Source organism: Eutrema salsugineum, unplaced genomic scaffold (assembly GCF_000478725.1).
Source record: "Eutrema salsugineum unplaced genomic scaffold, Eutsalg1_0 scaffold_8, whole genome shotgun sequence".
NCBI lineage: Eukaryota > Viridiplantae > Streptophyta > Magnoliopsida > Brassicales > Brassicaceae > Eutrema > Eutrema salsugineum.
The window spans coordinates 2,380,908-2,396,361 of NW_006256414.1; the positions used below are offsets into that span (position 1 = coordinate 2,380,908).

The following is a 15,454-nucleotide window of genomic DNA, read 5'->3' on the forward strand; positions in this document are numbered from 1 at the left end:
ACAAGACACATATGAAGGATTCAAAGGGACTTTTCTTGAAAAAGGCACAAAGGGACCAAAGAGACCCAAAACATTTCTTTTGACAAATTTGCCTCTATTATATGCTTTGACGCAACACTCTCCAAACTTATGTCACGCTCTTTGGTCACTACTGTACCCTGGCCATAACTCCATTCTCTTGCATATATATACTTTCTTTTTTTGATTAAATAGGATTAACATCGAAGAGTTATAAGTCGAAGTACATATTGTTCGACTTTTGTAAAGGCTCTCACAAGCAAGAATCGAGCTAGGGGTCTACGATCAACCTCTTTTAAATAAATCCAGCTGAGCAAAATCCATTTGATCTCTTCCATGCATTATTATGTATCGATATGCGATTTAATTAGCGTAGTTTATCAAATAATTAATGGTTAGTGAAGAGTTGAATATTTATTCTCAGTTTTGAATAAATTTTGAAAAAACTATGATTATGTACTCGTGTACATTATTAACGAATAATCTCGAACGTGTAAAGATTACGAATGAAAATACGAATTAAAGTAAGACCATAATAAACTACAATAATCAATCACTCGGAACTTATGATATTATTCAATTATTGACGAATCTACTTTGTAGAAACGACTGTATGAATTATGATATGGTTTTATATCTACTGTTATACACACTACGTATAAATCATAAACATCTGCTTTACGTACATTGCATATAGATGTAACTCATTTAGTCAAAAGTAATGTTGGGTGGGATTGTGTATGTGGGGGAGTTACAAATATGTGGAAGCAAAAAAAGAAATTACCTAACAAAATTGAAGATTCTTGTTTATCTTTATCTTGTTATTATTTTTATTTTTTGAGAAAATCTTTATCTTGTTATTGGAACATTTAAAGTTTCATTTGAATTTAGTGGCTATCGAGTTTTAGGTCACTTTTCTTTATTGTAGGGATAATTGGAATATCCTAAAATGTTGTCCTAACCAAACCATGTATTGTTACTAATATACTATATGCATCTCACATTCTTATTGTTTTGCTTACTACCATTTTTAAAAACTAGTCAAATATGCTTTTAACGTTCTAGTTTTCTATAAGCGTAATAATACACTGTTGTACATTTAGTCACTTAAAATAATTTTACATACAAAGTTTTAATACATATTTGTCATGCACATTTATGTGATCTACATAATGTATTATGAATATAGTTGCAAGACCATTTTTTATAATAAATTTATTGGTATGTATTCTTTTTTCTCTCATCCTCTCATGACTAAACCCCAGGAATCCAAGTGGTCCAACAGGAATGATATTGTTTCCAAATAAAATCAATCTCTCTTAGGAAACGAGTTTACGTTTACCCCAAATTGATTAACATTTGCCTCTATGATATGGTCATGAGTGCAACACTCTAGTAATGATCAAAAGTTCAAAAAAGAAAAGAAACACTCTAGTAATTATGATCAGTAACAACTAAAAAATGATCCATTTAAGTTTTTCCTTTTCTTAAGAACCTATATAAATAATACTTATCCATTGATTCACCATCATGATTGTTGCTGATATAATTAATGACAAATAATAATATACATATATATATATATATATATATATATATATGTCTTCCCGTTGCTCGTGAGTGCCCACTTTGAAGTGGACTCTTTGGACAGTTTGCCTGTGGACATTCATTATGATTCAAGGACACATATGTTCTTGTTATTATACAAATTCCATTTCGGATAATCCTAATATCAATTAACTAAACTGATTAAACCTTAAAGAAAATTAATAATCTAACATTTACTTATAAAGAATATTTGAGCTCAACAATTAATATCTTTATTAAGTACAGTTACAGCTGACCTATGATAACCGATTTAAATATTTAAAACATTTGATGACAGCATATGATCTTTAAATCTTAAATAATCATAAACATTGAAAGGGAATACTTATCACTTACTTTTAAGGGTTACTTAACTCTAAACTAATAATTGACCATAAAATTAGATAGATAGTTAAAAATTAGGTGGTTATGAAAGAGAGAAAAAAATTATCCCATAAATATCCTTCAGTTTTATGTTAATTACGAAAATGTCATTCATCACAATATTTTTGTTTTTAAATTAAATTGATACCGTTAACAAAGTTATCGTCAATTATATTTTTATTGGTTGATCTATTCGTCACATACAATGTTCATCATTATTATTATATTATAAAAATTTGAAAATTAACGCAATTATCGTGTTAACTCAATTACCATATTAAAATAAGTTTATGTAGTTACGTGCTAACATTATATGTTAACATACTAATAATAATATCTGATATTTGTTAACATGTTAACAAAGTTAACAATAATGTTTGATATTTGTTAACATGCTAACAAAGTTAACAATAATATTTGATATTTTGTTACCATGTTATCTGATATTTATTAGCGTGTTAACAATAATATCTAATACATGTAATGTGTTAACATAATATGTTAGCTTGCTAACAATATATAAAAAATTATGTAACGTGTTAACATAATATGTTAACTTGCTAACTATAATATATAATATTTATTTTTTTGTTTTGGTGAATCCATCGTTGTTTTTCAGTTAACTTACTATGAATGTTATTTCTTAGATAAAGTTGAATCATGTAGTCATAGGGGTTAATTTTTTTGGCCGTTTCCGTTTAACCCCACCCCACTAATTCTGATAGAAACATCCAAATTGAAGATGAAAAAAACTCATCAATAAGCAGAAAAACAAGGTTTTTTTTTCTATTACATCATCAATTTTGTAAATTAATTTTTTTTCAGAGAGAGAGAAGAGGAGGAGAGAAAGATAAAGTCGAAGAAAAGGAAGGAGTAAAAGGAGAAGAGAAAGAAAAAGGAATTAATCGAGAGAAAAAAATAATAATAGAAGAGAAGAAATAGAAAGTAATTTTGTTTCTCATACTGTTGAAAATGTATCAGAATTGATCAACTTAATTATGTAGTTATCTGTTTGTACTTATTAATATTACTCTACTTTTAAATGGTTGTATTACTCTCTCTCAGTTTCTTACTAACTGTCAACTGTCGTTCTGTAAAATATATATATATATATATATATATATATATATATATATAAAAATACTCTATTTTGAGTTCTACACATATATTAAGAACTGGTTTTTACAAAATCTTATATACTCTGTACAGTTAAATATTATATTATTTCTTCTCTATTGTTTTTCTTTCTGTTGACTCTAATCAATAGGAAAGAAATAGAAAATGATATATAGCACATATTTTACAAATACAAAAATATTTATCTTTATCATTGCCTTGTAGGTGAAACTTAAACTCGTTTTCTTCAGAGTTAAACTAATTAACTTAAGACACAATTATTTTTGAATTAAATATATTTATAGACAGAACAATAATAGCATACGAGGTGTTCTGAAATCTTTGCCTCGTCGATAATAAAAGGAACGCAAAATAAAAAAAATTTCGAAAATTACAAAATTTACTTCTATTCTGCGAAAACAAGTAATTTTAATTAAAAATCTAAAAATGTTTTTAACGTATATTATTAATTACTTAGCCGTAGAACCCTGTTTGGCTCCAAATCGCGTCTCGAACGCGCCTTAGTTCCCGTCCTTTGAGAGTCTTCCCGACGCCTTCAAACACCGACGCGCCGCCGCCTCCGCCTCCCATCTTCCTGCTCCGCCGTGCTTGACTCTTCGCAAGGTACTCGTGCGGCGGCATCATCTCCGATTCCTCCTCGTCCTCGTCGTCATTGTCCAGCTCGTGTATTGACTCAACCGAGTTGACTCGGTATATCTTACTCCAGTCCGGCACGTTCACCGGCGCCGACGACGCCAATTTCCTCCGGATCTCTCCTCCTTCTCCTCCTCCTCCGTGGATCTTATGCACGATCACCGGCGATGACGACGGCGCGACAGAAGAGCCCTTGAAAGCCAGCGACAGCCCTCCCACGCGCCCGTTTTCCTCCAAGGTGGCGCGTAAGTTCCACGCGCCGTAGGAATCTTGCGTTTCGGTGTCGTGAATGACGGCCGGTGACCAGATGTCTTCTTCGGCGAGCTCTAATTCGTCGGTGATGGATGTAACGTGTCTGTCACCGTAATTGTAGCTTCCAAGGTATCGATCGCTCCGGTTCATCGTCGTCGGGTTTCGACCTCTTGCCATGTAACTCCGTCACCGCCACTAATCACTTAATTAATCACAGATTAATTCATGTTTAGTTACTTATAATTTAATTACCATTAATTCAGGAGTTCAATGTTGGAGATTTTGCTATAAGGTCTCACACTGGATGAAATGGAGGAGTATATATAGCATCTGTGAAGAGAAGAGTGCAAAAGATAGTGGTGATACAATAAAGAAAATTTAAGTATAGCACCCCGTATTTTCTATTTCTTATAACAGGCTCCCCTACATTTACTATGTAGACCTAAAACCCAAATTTATCAATTCATATCTTTTATTTTAATTTCCCAGAAAGATCACTATCTTGAATGATCTTTATAGCCACATTCAGTAAAATAATTAATGTGAATCTGTAATCCAACACGATATAATTTATAGTGGGATAATGGGGTGGTCGAAATCTTTGTTATAAGGTCATAAGAACAAATATTAAACTAAAATATCAGAAAATAGAGTAAATGAATAATCATTTATAAAATAATTTATCAGAGATATGAGAAAATCATACACATAGTAACAAAATTATTATAGTAGATAAAATTGTCGATATCTTTCTTAAAGTTTTTATTCTCTCCTTTGTATCTTCATCTTTGATGAATTATACATTTATTAAGTCATTTAATTCTCTGATTTGTTATTATTTTATGATTGATTCACCCATTACGATCTTGTTATTTGAATCAGTTCTAGTTTTGATTATGTGAGGTTGGTTGAGAAAATGGTATAAAAACTTTGTGTGGGAGGAATATGTTGTTCAATAAATGAATTCGGTCATCTTATAAAACGAATTTTAATTTCGACCATCTGTTTTGTGTTTTGGTCAAATCAAAGAAGAATCTACGTTACCTTGATATGAAGGTATAATAACATAGCAAACCTTGATATGAAGGTGAAGGACCTTTCATATAGCAATAAAAAAACGCCGGGGACTTAACGGAATTTTATTATAATACGATATATTCTTTGACTGAATTATGTGGATATGATAAAAGATCCAGTCATAACTCATAAGCCCTACATAACTCACACGTAACAGTTTAAAGATTATAAGGAGTACAAATTTGTTGTGGGAAATTAAAAGAGGAGAGAGCATAAACCTGATTTCACTCGGAACTTTTTAGAAAACAATTATTATCAACTTGCCAAATTGGAGGAAAAGTTGCACACTTTTGGTAAAAAAAAACTTCGGTCACGAGACATTTTCTCACATCAAATTTTATGTAACAAGAATTTGTATATCATATCTGATCTTTTTTCAGTTATTTAGTAGTAGTTTTAATTGGAATTATCTGTCTGGTTTACACAAAACCAACAAAAATCTACACTCTTCCACAGATAAAAGTGATAGTATACAAAATAATTTCAAGTCCAAGCTCAAATTAGGGATACTAATACTAAATCAAATATAGACATAAGCATTACAAAATTACAATGAATAATAAGAAAATTAAATTGTAGTTGGGGACTTTACTTCGATACGAAAAGATATATGGTATTATAACATTATTACTACTATTATTATTAATCATTAATCAAGAAATCATTATTATTACTATTATTAATCATTAATCAACAAATAACAAGACTTTCGTAAGTACAAGAGCTTTTAAACACGATTTTTTTTTTTTATTATCGTCTAACAACAACTATAGAATATATTCACGTGTGTATTTTTTCTCAAGTGTAACTACTTTTTTGAGGAATAATTCATGTAAACATATAATTTTTGCCAATAGCTGGTATAACATATTAACATACTTATTGGTCCATTAGGTTTTTTGTGGCTGCCTAGAAGTATATTCTAAGTTTCGTTATCACAAATAAAACAGAATCAATTGAGTCAAAAGTGATATGATGTGTAAGTTATTATTTATTTTGGTTGGTTCTAAACTTCTAATGAAGAGAATAACAAGAGAATAACAATATGAAGTTATCATTTATATGATTAAAGCCAACCATACAAACTTTTGTTCTAACAAACAATACAAACTTATGGTTAATGATGATAATATTATATTCCATCCACATAAATTTTAAGAAATCGTATGCATTTTAGAGTGAATGTATGTTTTCAGTTTTCTAAGCCTAATTAAGCCTAAGTTTTAAGAGTGAAGCGGGTATGTAGTAATCGAAGCTCGAGAAATTAACGAAATGATAAAGGATATTCGAAAATTGAATTATTAAAAAAAGTGTTGGGCTTTGTAGCCCATTTTACCCCTATCATATCTCTTGTTTGGTGGAGAGAGAGTTTGCAGAGAGCATTAAATGAAGCTGTCTGATATTATGAGCAAAAGGAATATCTGTCCTGACACAAATCTTTATCCTATCTCCCGCCGCCTGAGCATACAATCACAACCGTTGGAATAAAAACTTAGAGATTAGAGAAGTAAACTGATAATATCTTTTACCAGTGTTATCGGGGAAATGAAGTTACGCGACACTTTTTACTCCTATTTAATGACGGTTATTTGCTGCCACCGCAACTGAGAAGGGAACGAAGGTTGAGGAAAAAAACAGAGAGCAGTAAATTCGCTTCTTAGCATTTAATCAGGTCGGCGAGTAAAGATCGGCGGTAATAATTTAAGCTGCTACGTAACGACAATGACAGTTACTACCGGTAACATATATAAGTATAAACCCGAAAGATATCATAATTGTCGCTGTTTGTGATGCTAAGTCGTGTGGAAGTTAACTTTTTTATCTTGCTGTTTTATCATGATAATTTGAAGGTATGACGATGGAGGTGAGAGTTAACCGTGGGTTCTGGGTGAAGGATTCCGAGGGCAGATGGGATCATATACCCAACGTCCAACGCTTTAACTACTCAGTAACCGTGAAAGAGAGAGACAATTTCCGAAGAATAGAGCAGGCAGTGAAATTTGAGCTGCGCTTGAATCCTGGTGATGAGGTGGAGCTGACGTACCAATGGCCACAGTGGATGCTGGGGCCCGAATGGAGAAAAGCACAGCCAATCAACGTGGTCGACGATGATGACGTTGAACTATTTCTAGCCATTAGAGCTGACATCGAGGAGGTGTTCTTGCGGGCTAGGATAATACCAGCTGGAACAGAGCGGAACGTAAATTCATACTCCGTCACCGCATTAGGGAAACAACCGTCGGAACGCGGTAACAGCTCTAAGGGGGGACCTCAAATGACGAATCGGCTGACTGATCTTAATAAATGGCCGTTGCATGTTTTCCAGACAGGCGGAACAGGTTGGGTTTGTTTGTTGTATGTTAAAGTTATGTAAGGATAATTTTGTTATAATGTGTCCTAGTGTGTAATATCAGGTAACAGCATTGGTGGTATCGAAATGCGGGATATAAATCCGATTGGAGCAAACCGCCAGAGGGAAGAGAACCAGAAGAGTGGAGTTGAAGGGAACAGAGGTTGTGGTCCTTATGATACACTCCGAACTATCCCAGGTGAGAAAAAACCGGGTTATTCGTAAACTACTTAAGTATGTGGTTTTGAAGAAGTTTGATAGTTTGAAAAATTGTAAGATAATATTTTCTGCAGTTAACAACATTGCAGAGACAACCGGGAGTGTTGTATCCTCGCCTACCTCTGTTTTCGGTAACAAACATTGATACTAATTATGTCTTTTGTGGAAGACGTATTATGTGCTGTCTGCAAAGTTAACTTGTATTATTGGGTAACAGGGTTACCTTGTAGCACCCGGAGGGCCAGTGTGGAAACGCCTGCGGAGTTGGCGGAGCTGTGGCGATATTTCTGTTCAGGGGCGAGTAGTAACCCTGCCGCAGCAACCACGTCCACACACCGGGCTTATATTCCGAGTCAGTCGACGTTGATGATACGTGATATTGGAGAGCAAGAGAAGAGGAGTAAAGAATCTGCACCAGAATATCATCATGTCCGTTCAAGGACTGTTGACAACAACTTACAGTTGACATTAGCTGGAGCATTCGTTGGGAGCAAGTTACCGCAAACTAAAAATGCCATAGTAGTTGGACTTTCATCATCTTCCTCCAACTCCGGTAACATGTCGACTTCAAGCAATGAGAGCGCTGACTATGTAATTGGGCCCAACACTGCTATCTCGTTAATAGGTATAGCAAACGATAATACATTCGTAAACTACGATACAATATATGGTTTAAAGTGGAACGATAACTGTGCGGGTCTGTGTATAGGTGATAATATGGAACCCCGAGTAATTGCTGATGAAACAAACTTACCTGGGAGCTCAAATAATCCACTCACCGGGATACCAGTGTATTTCCCTAGTGAGGGGTTGCGTGACAAAGGGAAATCCATCGCAGGCGGTGAGATTGTTCCTACGGTATCATGCAGGCCTGTGATCCGAGTTGACGGAAATCCTGTAATGACTGAAGAGCCAAGGGTGACGCCAACGATGCATGAACGCGACGCACCCCCATATTTTGACGACCCGATTGGCGAAGGTATATAGCTTCTGAAACAAATATCCAGAAATACGGTTACCGTGATAATCACTTATGGATGTTAGCGTGCTAATATGGCTACGTGTGATATAGATGAGCTGGAACGAGCACTACATGATGTGAATTACGAGGGAGATGTCATCTTCGTCGGTCGCATTTTCAAAAACAAAGAAGATTGTCAAAGGAAGCTGGCTATCCACGCAATTAACCATAAATTCCATTTTCGGTACGCCAGATCCTGCCCCAATGTTATCATTGTAGTCTGCGTGGGTGACAATTGCCCCTGGCGTGTTTACGCTACGAAAATGGAGGAAAGTAGCCGGTACGAGGTTCGTTCTGCAAAACAAGAGCACACATGCAGCGTGGATGCGTGCGGGAACTTTCATCGCCAAGCTTCCACTGCGGTAATTGGTGAACTGATGCGCTCTAAATATGGAGTAGAAGGAAGGGGACCACGCGCATTTGAACTGCGGCGTCTGTGCAGACAGGAATTTAGCCTCCACATCAGCTATTGGAAAGCGTGGAGAGCTAGGGAGATTGCGATGGACAAAGCCTTGGGTTCAGCTATGGGGAGCTATGCTTTGGTTCCAACTTATTTCAAGTTACTGAAACAAGCAAACCCAAACTCTGTTACGGGTCTAAAAACAGAGGTAGATAACACTGGTGTGGAGCGCTTTAAATATCTGTTTTTCTTGTTGGATGCCAGTGCGAGGGGGTACCAATACATGCGCAAAGTCGTCGTCATAGACAGCACACATCTCCGTAATCGTTATGGAGGTTGTCTAGTTGCCGCGAGTTGTCAGGACGGCAATTTTCAGATATTCCCAATAGGGTTTGCGATAGTTAATAGCGAAAATGACGAGGCATGGGAATGGTTTTTAGAGAAACTTACTGAGATAGTGCCAGACGAACCGGAGTTGGTGTTCGTCTCAGACCGCCACTCGTCAATTTACTCTGCCATTCGCAAGGTACGATATTCAACCACAAATAATCTGAAGTGTAACACGTTCTCATAGATAATGTAGTTGACTGCGAACACAAAAGTTTATAGATTTTTTTCTGCAAACCCGAAAGCTAATAATACTTTAGTTAGCGTGTTAATTGTTGACTACAACATTGTTATCAGCTAGTATATAATGCAGTTGTCTGCTAATCTGAGTTAACTGCTATCCATGTTTTGTTGCTTGTCTCTAGGTTTACCCGATGTCTTCTCACGCTGCATGCATAGTTCATTTATAACGAAATGTGGTCGCCCACTTTAAATCTGATACATTGAGCTACATGACCTCCCAAGCAGCACGAGCTTATCGCCTAAGTGAATTTGACAAGTTATTCAGCGAGATTCGGGCGATCGATGGAGAGTGCGCTGATTACCTAAAAGACGTCGGATTCGAACATTGGACACGATCCCACTTCGTGGGGGAACGATACAACGTCATGACGAGTAACATCTCGGAATCCCTCAACAAAGTGCTAACAATGGCCCGCGATTTCCCCGTCATTTCCATCCTAGAATCAATCCGTACAACAGTGGTAACGTGGTTTGCACTCAGACGTGAAGCAGCTAACTCAGACACAGATGTAATCAACCCAAAGGTTAAGGAGATGGTGATTAAAAATTTCAATAGATCGTCTGGGTATTTTGTTATGAAAATCGGCGATGGAATATATGAGGTCCGTGATGCGACGGACGTCTCTTACGCTGTTCATCTGTGGGAACAATCGTGTACCTGCAGAGAGTTTCAGTTACTTGCCATTCCATGCGAACATGCTGTAGCGGCTGCTATTCGGGAGGGGGTCCGAGTTGAAACTCTGGTTGGCGTCCATTACACTGTTGAGTATCGCAAGAAGGCATACGAGGGCCTAATCATGCCTGTTCCAGACATGGACACTTTGGAACGTGTAGCTGGTGAAGATGGGGCTGTCAAGATGGGTCCGCCTAAGGTTCGCAGACCTCCAGGACGCCCGAAAAAAAGTCGCATCTTCTCGAAAGGGGAGTTCAAGGTAAAGAGTGGTAATACCATTTTCAGTTACATACTTGAGGATTTTGTTTACCAGCAGTGTGACCATCCTTCCCGTTGCAGCGTGTGAACAGGCGCAGATGCACCCGATGCCGTGGTCTAGGACATAATCGATCAAGCTGTAAAGGTCCAATACCGGTAAGAATGAGTTATTTATAAGTTCGTTGGATCAACGTCTTTAAATACCAATAAACTTCAAATGTAGGAACCTTGAAGAGGGGATTGGTCTGGACGGAGGAAAGCAAAAGGAACCCGTGTGAGATAAATAATGTCGTTGTTAGCTAAGTTTGTTTCCGTGATCTCATTTTGTTGTATTATAAAGACGATCACTTTTGTTTCGGCGGTACGTCTGAACTAGGTTTGAACCAGCCCCTCGTCGCATTTGTATTTGCATTTGGGTCCAGTTGCAAACAGAGTTTAGCTCCATGTCGTTAGTTTTGGGTAAGGATAGTGAACCACTGTGAAAACCATGTAATGTATCCCTACTTGTGTAATATATGAATGTTAGGATGTATTTGTGTTACCACTAATTTCGTTAGCACGAGACCTATTCGTATCTAGCTAGTAATGATAACTAAATATAGCATATAATCAAGTTATCAGATAGATATGTTGGACAACAACTAGATGGTTAACTTTGCTGGTGGGTAATATATGTTTGATTTAACATATAACTACTTTATCAGATAGAACAGGTCCCGCCACTAACCACGTTATTGGACAAAAACAACTTAGAGGATCGAGTGTTGTTGTTGTACTTGAACACAGAGAACTGTGGATGTAGTGTTATTGCAGTAAGTTAGGAGAGTTGAAAAAATCGACACCATCGAACATCAAGGACAGGATAAAATCCAATTTACGAGAAAACAGAAAGGAAATGTAGTGTAGAGATGGGTTAACATATCTACTTGATAATGATAATTAATATAGCATACAACCAAGTTATCAGATATATATGTTGGACGAGAACTAGATGGTTAACTTCTAAGAGGGTAATATATGTTTGATTTTACATACAACTACTTTACCAGATAGACCTGGTACCGCCACTAACAAATTGGTTGGACAAAAAAAACATAGGGGGTCGAGTATTGTTAGAGGTACTTAGAAGAACCAAGTATAAATTAGCATCGAACAACAAACACAGCGGATAACAGAATTTTTGAGAAAACACAAATAAAGTTAAACAAAGCTAACACCGTCGAGAGTAGAAAAGGAGAACAAGAAACATAACATAATCTGATAACAGAGTTTCCCAGAGCAAATCAAATAGAGTACTGTTTGACCAATGCTGTTATGAACCTCTTAAGCTCCGTCTCGAACGAACTCAGGTCAAAAGCCCTTGCAGCTTCGACGCCACCGAGTGCATGAGACTGAAGAAGGAAGACAGAGCACATGCCAGCGTCGGGGGTGGATGAAATTTGAGGAAGCCCAGTTAGACGTTCGATGGTGAATGGAGTTAGGTTGATCTGGCTCATCTCTGGGTTGTGTGAAACCTGTTGGAAAAGGTAAGGAAGCATTGTTGCAATAGGTTGAAGATCGCTCACGATTCTATGGTCCGGCTTGAGACTGACGTTGCAATCCAGCACTCCGATCTTCTTTTCAACCAAATCCACCGCAAGGGACACCCAATGGCGCTGGTCAAAGTTGAAGGGTAGGTATATGATATCTGCTTCGGCATAGAGTTCCACCCGATCTGGCTCATCCTTCCCAGTTAAAAGATCCACAACAGCTCTGTTGAAACGAAATTCTTCCCAGTTTTCGCACTTAGAGAACCTAGGATAGAGTTTGGTGAGCTGCGACACAAACTTGGAGTCCAGAATATCAACTCTTAGTCTGACGCCATCTTCAACATCCTTACGCAGCATGTGCCGTGAAAATTTTAGTACAGCATCCATAACCTGTAAAATAATTTACACGATAATTAAGTTAACTCGATAAGGATAGTGACAACACTGCGTTTAGCCTGCCGTTTGAGATACTTACCTTAGCTGGTGGGCTTTTCTTCCTTTCAAGCAAATCCGCTAACTCCCTTGCGGATAAAGATATACAATTCCCTAGGCTAATTGCCCTGCAGATCAATGAACATATAAGTATACGCGTGTGGACACCATACCCAAATCAGGTTGCATGATCTACCTTTTTACGCTGTTGATAGCGTTTTGGACCTTTTCGTCTAGTCTCCGCATCTTATCCAAGTCTGACTCCTTCTCATGGCCTATGCGTGTCTTCAATCGTTTACCACACTCAAAACGCTCATCTAGCCGAGAAGATGTCATCCTAGGACGTTTGCTTTTCCTTGTGACCTGGTTAGGTCAGGGTTGTTAACAATGTTTTCATCACCCTAGATAGAAGATACAAAATTTAACACATAATTCAGCCCTCGTACTGGTTTGCTATATATAACCTATATCCAGATGATTGTAACTTACGCCAGGTGCGTCGGCGACGTTTATCTGTGAACGAGTTATAGCCTCCGGGCAATCATCATCAGGGATTGGAGATGCAACCTACTCGGGTTATTAAAAAAATACATATAATGGTTGCATGTACAAAATGACTGCAATTTAAAACACGTAAACACTAGAATGATCACAGTACGAACCGGGACATGTTGGCCCAATGGATTAGCTTGGTGAGCAACATTGGAATGGACATCTTCTTCCTGCGAATCAGGTCGGGCATATAAAAAAAGAAATTTTGTTAACAAAATGCGAGTGTATCTGAGTGTGGTGATAACCATTGTTAATAGAAAGCGAGGGTTGTTAGGTAATGATATTAGTCATGAAAAGTTTGAAATAAGTACATACCACTACAGGGGCTGGGGTAGACCGATTGGTAGGCTCGTTTTCATCGACGACTTCCATTTGGTCCTGGTCCGAGTGAAAAAATTCGTGGGAATAACACATCACATATACAGTTGCAGGGTAACCATGATTATTTGTAAATAAGCTGATTACCTTATCGCCTTCATACTTCTCGCCGGGTAAGTTAGAGCCATCCCCCATAGGTGTTTTGGACCGGTTTAGCGGCTGAGAGTCAATGGCTTCCCCCTGCTTACAACCAGAAGGGGTAAATTTTGAGCGAAAAATGGTATATTCCAAAATGTATTTCGGGTTATCTGCACCCTGACATATCTATTAACTATATGTCAGGGTATAACACATCACATATACAGTTGCAGGGTAACCATGATTATTTGTAAATAAGCTGATTACCTTATCGCCTTCATACTTCTCGCCGGGTAAGTTAGAGCCATCCCCCATAGGTGTTTTGGACCGGTTTAGCGGCTGAGAGTCAATGGCTTCCCCCTGCTTACAACCAGAAGGGGTGGAATTACAGCTGGTTTGCACCCACCCAAAAACATCTCGCCCTTGAACTGAAAACCTTCGTCAATGAGTTTCAACATCTCATCAACCTTCGGATCGATAGGATCGTCCGCCCAGCTAAGGTCCTCTTCCTCATCGAATACTAGATCCGGACGAATGACGAAGTGGACAGTGTCCTGCAACGAATTAAGATCGGGGTTACCTCTATAGTCAGCTAAGTACCCATGAGGAGGAAAGCGACGTTATCGGTTAACTCTGTTGTACATGACTAACAATCCGATAACTAAATTGCACGAAAATTAAGTAGACAGATATTCTTATTACCATCTACCTAAACGTCGTCAGTTGTCTGTTAACTTTGTTTATATGACAAATTAAGTGCTGCTAACTCTATTAACCTCTAAAAAGATAGTTAACCCATTTGCTATGTAATTAACTGTTAACTACGTTAACGAAGTTCATTTGTACCTTTTCCGCTTCGTCGATGTCGCGTGCGTGACTTAACTTTAATTGGAGGACCTGTCGCTGTTGGGGGAGGAAGTCATCTTCATCATCCACTTCGGCGGAGACAGACTGGTTCAGACTATCTGCAAGCGATGGGACAGCTTCCAAAACAACAAACTGAAGAGCTGCAAACAGACCTTGGATCGCTACATTCGCGTTCACTAGCTTCGATGGTTCCCTCTCTTTAATGGAAGATATCATCATGTCAAATGAAAGCCGACCCCATGGGTACTCAACAAATGAGACCAGATCCTCCGTCATTTCTGCATGTTCCTTTACCACTTTTACTCGTGGGTAATGAACAGTTGGTAGGAGAATTCCGTCAACGAGGACAAGACACGCCATTTTTATGCAGACTTGTTTATCCAGATCTCGCCGGCGTTTGAGAATCGCGATAACTCTCTCGATAGTAACATCGTCTTTTCCATCAAAGAGTTTGGCGTAATTTGGGTATGTCGAAGACTTCCGTTTTCTCGCTTCGGTCAAAGGCAGCCTCCCGCAGTTCAAACCAGTAACGATTTTGAATTCGCGGAGAGAGAATCTAATCGGACGTCCCGCAAAAACGAACCAAATCTCGTTCTTCCGATCAACTTCGAGTTGTCGCGAGAGTAAAAACAACCCAAACGTACCTGACCAAGCCGGTTTGGAAGGTATCTCAAGTAGCATCCCCAGAGGGGACTCCCGGATAAAGTCGATTTCCGATTCATTAAGCGCCGCTACGAGATCTGAAATGATGCTAAATTTTTGGTAAGTTATCACTCGCTGACCCCAGGGCTCATCTCCAGCCGATATGATTCGCTTCGGGAGATTGGCGGAAATAGGTTTGAAAAGAGGACTGATAGAGAAATTTCTACACTTCGACGGTTCTCGAGAATGAAAAAGGATGGAACCCCCACGAAAATAGAGAAAATAGGGAAGGGCAGACGATGAGGAGTCCGATAAACGGAATAATGGTCTGTTAACC

General features: G+C 37.9%; 2 protein-coding genes and 2 long non-coding RNA genes across 4 annotated transcripts; 1 reads left to right on the plus strand and 3 right to left on the minus strand.

Moving 5' to 3' along the window:
- Nucleotides 1–3,372: 3,372 nt before the first annotated feature.
- Nucleotides 3,373–4,314, minus strand: LOC18010295. The gene has a single exon (XM_006391886.2). It carries the CDS (start codon nt 4,186–4,188, stop codon nt 3,580–3,582), a length of 609 nt encoding a protein of 202 aa, XP_006391948.1. The 5' UTR covers nt 4,189–4,314; the 3' UTR covers nt 3,373–3,579.
- Nucleotides 4,315–9,917: 5,603 nt separating this feature from the next.
- Nucleotides 9,918–10,727, plus strand: LOC112087681. The gene has a single exon (XM_024157578.1). The coding sequence runs from the start codon at nt 9,918–9,920 to the stop codon at nt 10,725–10,727; it is 810 nt and encodes a 269-aa protein (XP_024013346.1).
- Nucleotides 10,728–12,507: 1,780 nt separating this feature from the next.
- LOC112088964 lies at nt 12,508–12,931 on the minus strand. The gene is made up of 3 exons (XR_002900778.1): nt 12,797–12,931; nt 12,644–12,728; nt 12,508–12,558 (listed from the first exon to the last, which is right to left on the minus strand). It is a non-coding gene; the product is annotated as an uncharacterized LOC112088964 (long non-coding RNA).
- Nucleotides 12,932–12,971: 40 nt separating this feature from the next.
- Nucleotides 12,972–13,890, minus strand: LOC112082239. The gene is made up of 5 exons (XR_002896895.1): nt 13,876–13,890; nt 13,468–13,530; nt 13,263–13,322; nt 13,090–13,167; nt 12,972–13,001 (listed from the first exon to the last, which is right to left on the minus strand). It is a non-coding gene; the product is annotated as an uncharacterized LOC112082239 (long non-coding RNA).
- Nucleotides 13,891–15,454: the final 1,564 nt, after the last annotated feature.

What these genes read in the sequence shown, in the direction of transcription:
- LOC112087681 (XM_024157578.1), top strand. Translation starts at nt 9,918, where the DNA reads ATGACCTCCCAAGCAGCACGAGCTTATCGCCTAAGTGAATTTGACAAG.
- LOC18010295 (XM_006391886.2), bottom strand. Translation starts at nt 4,188, where the DNA reads ATGGCAAGAGGTCGAAACCCGACGACGATGAACCGGAGCGATCGATAC.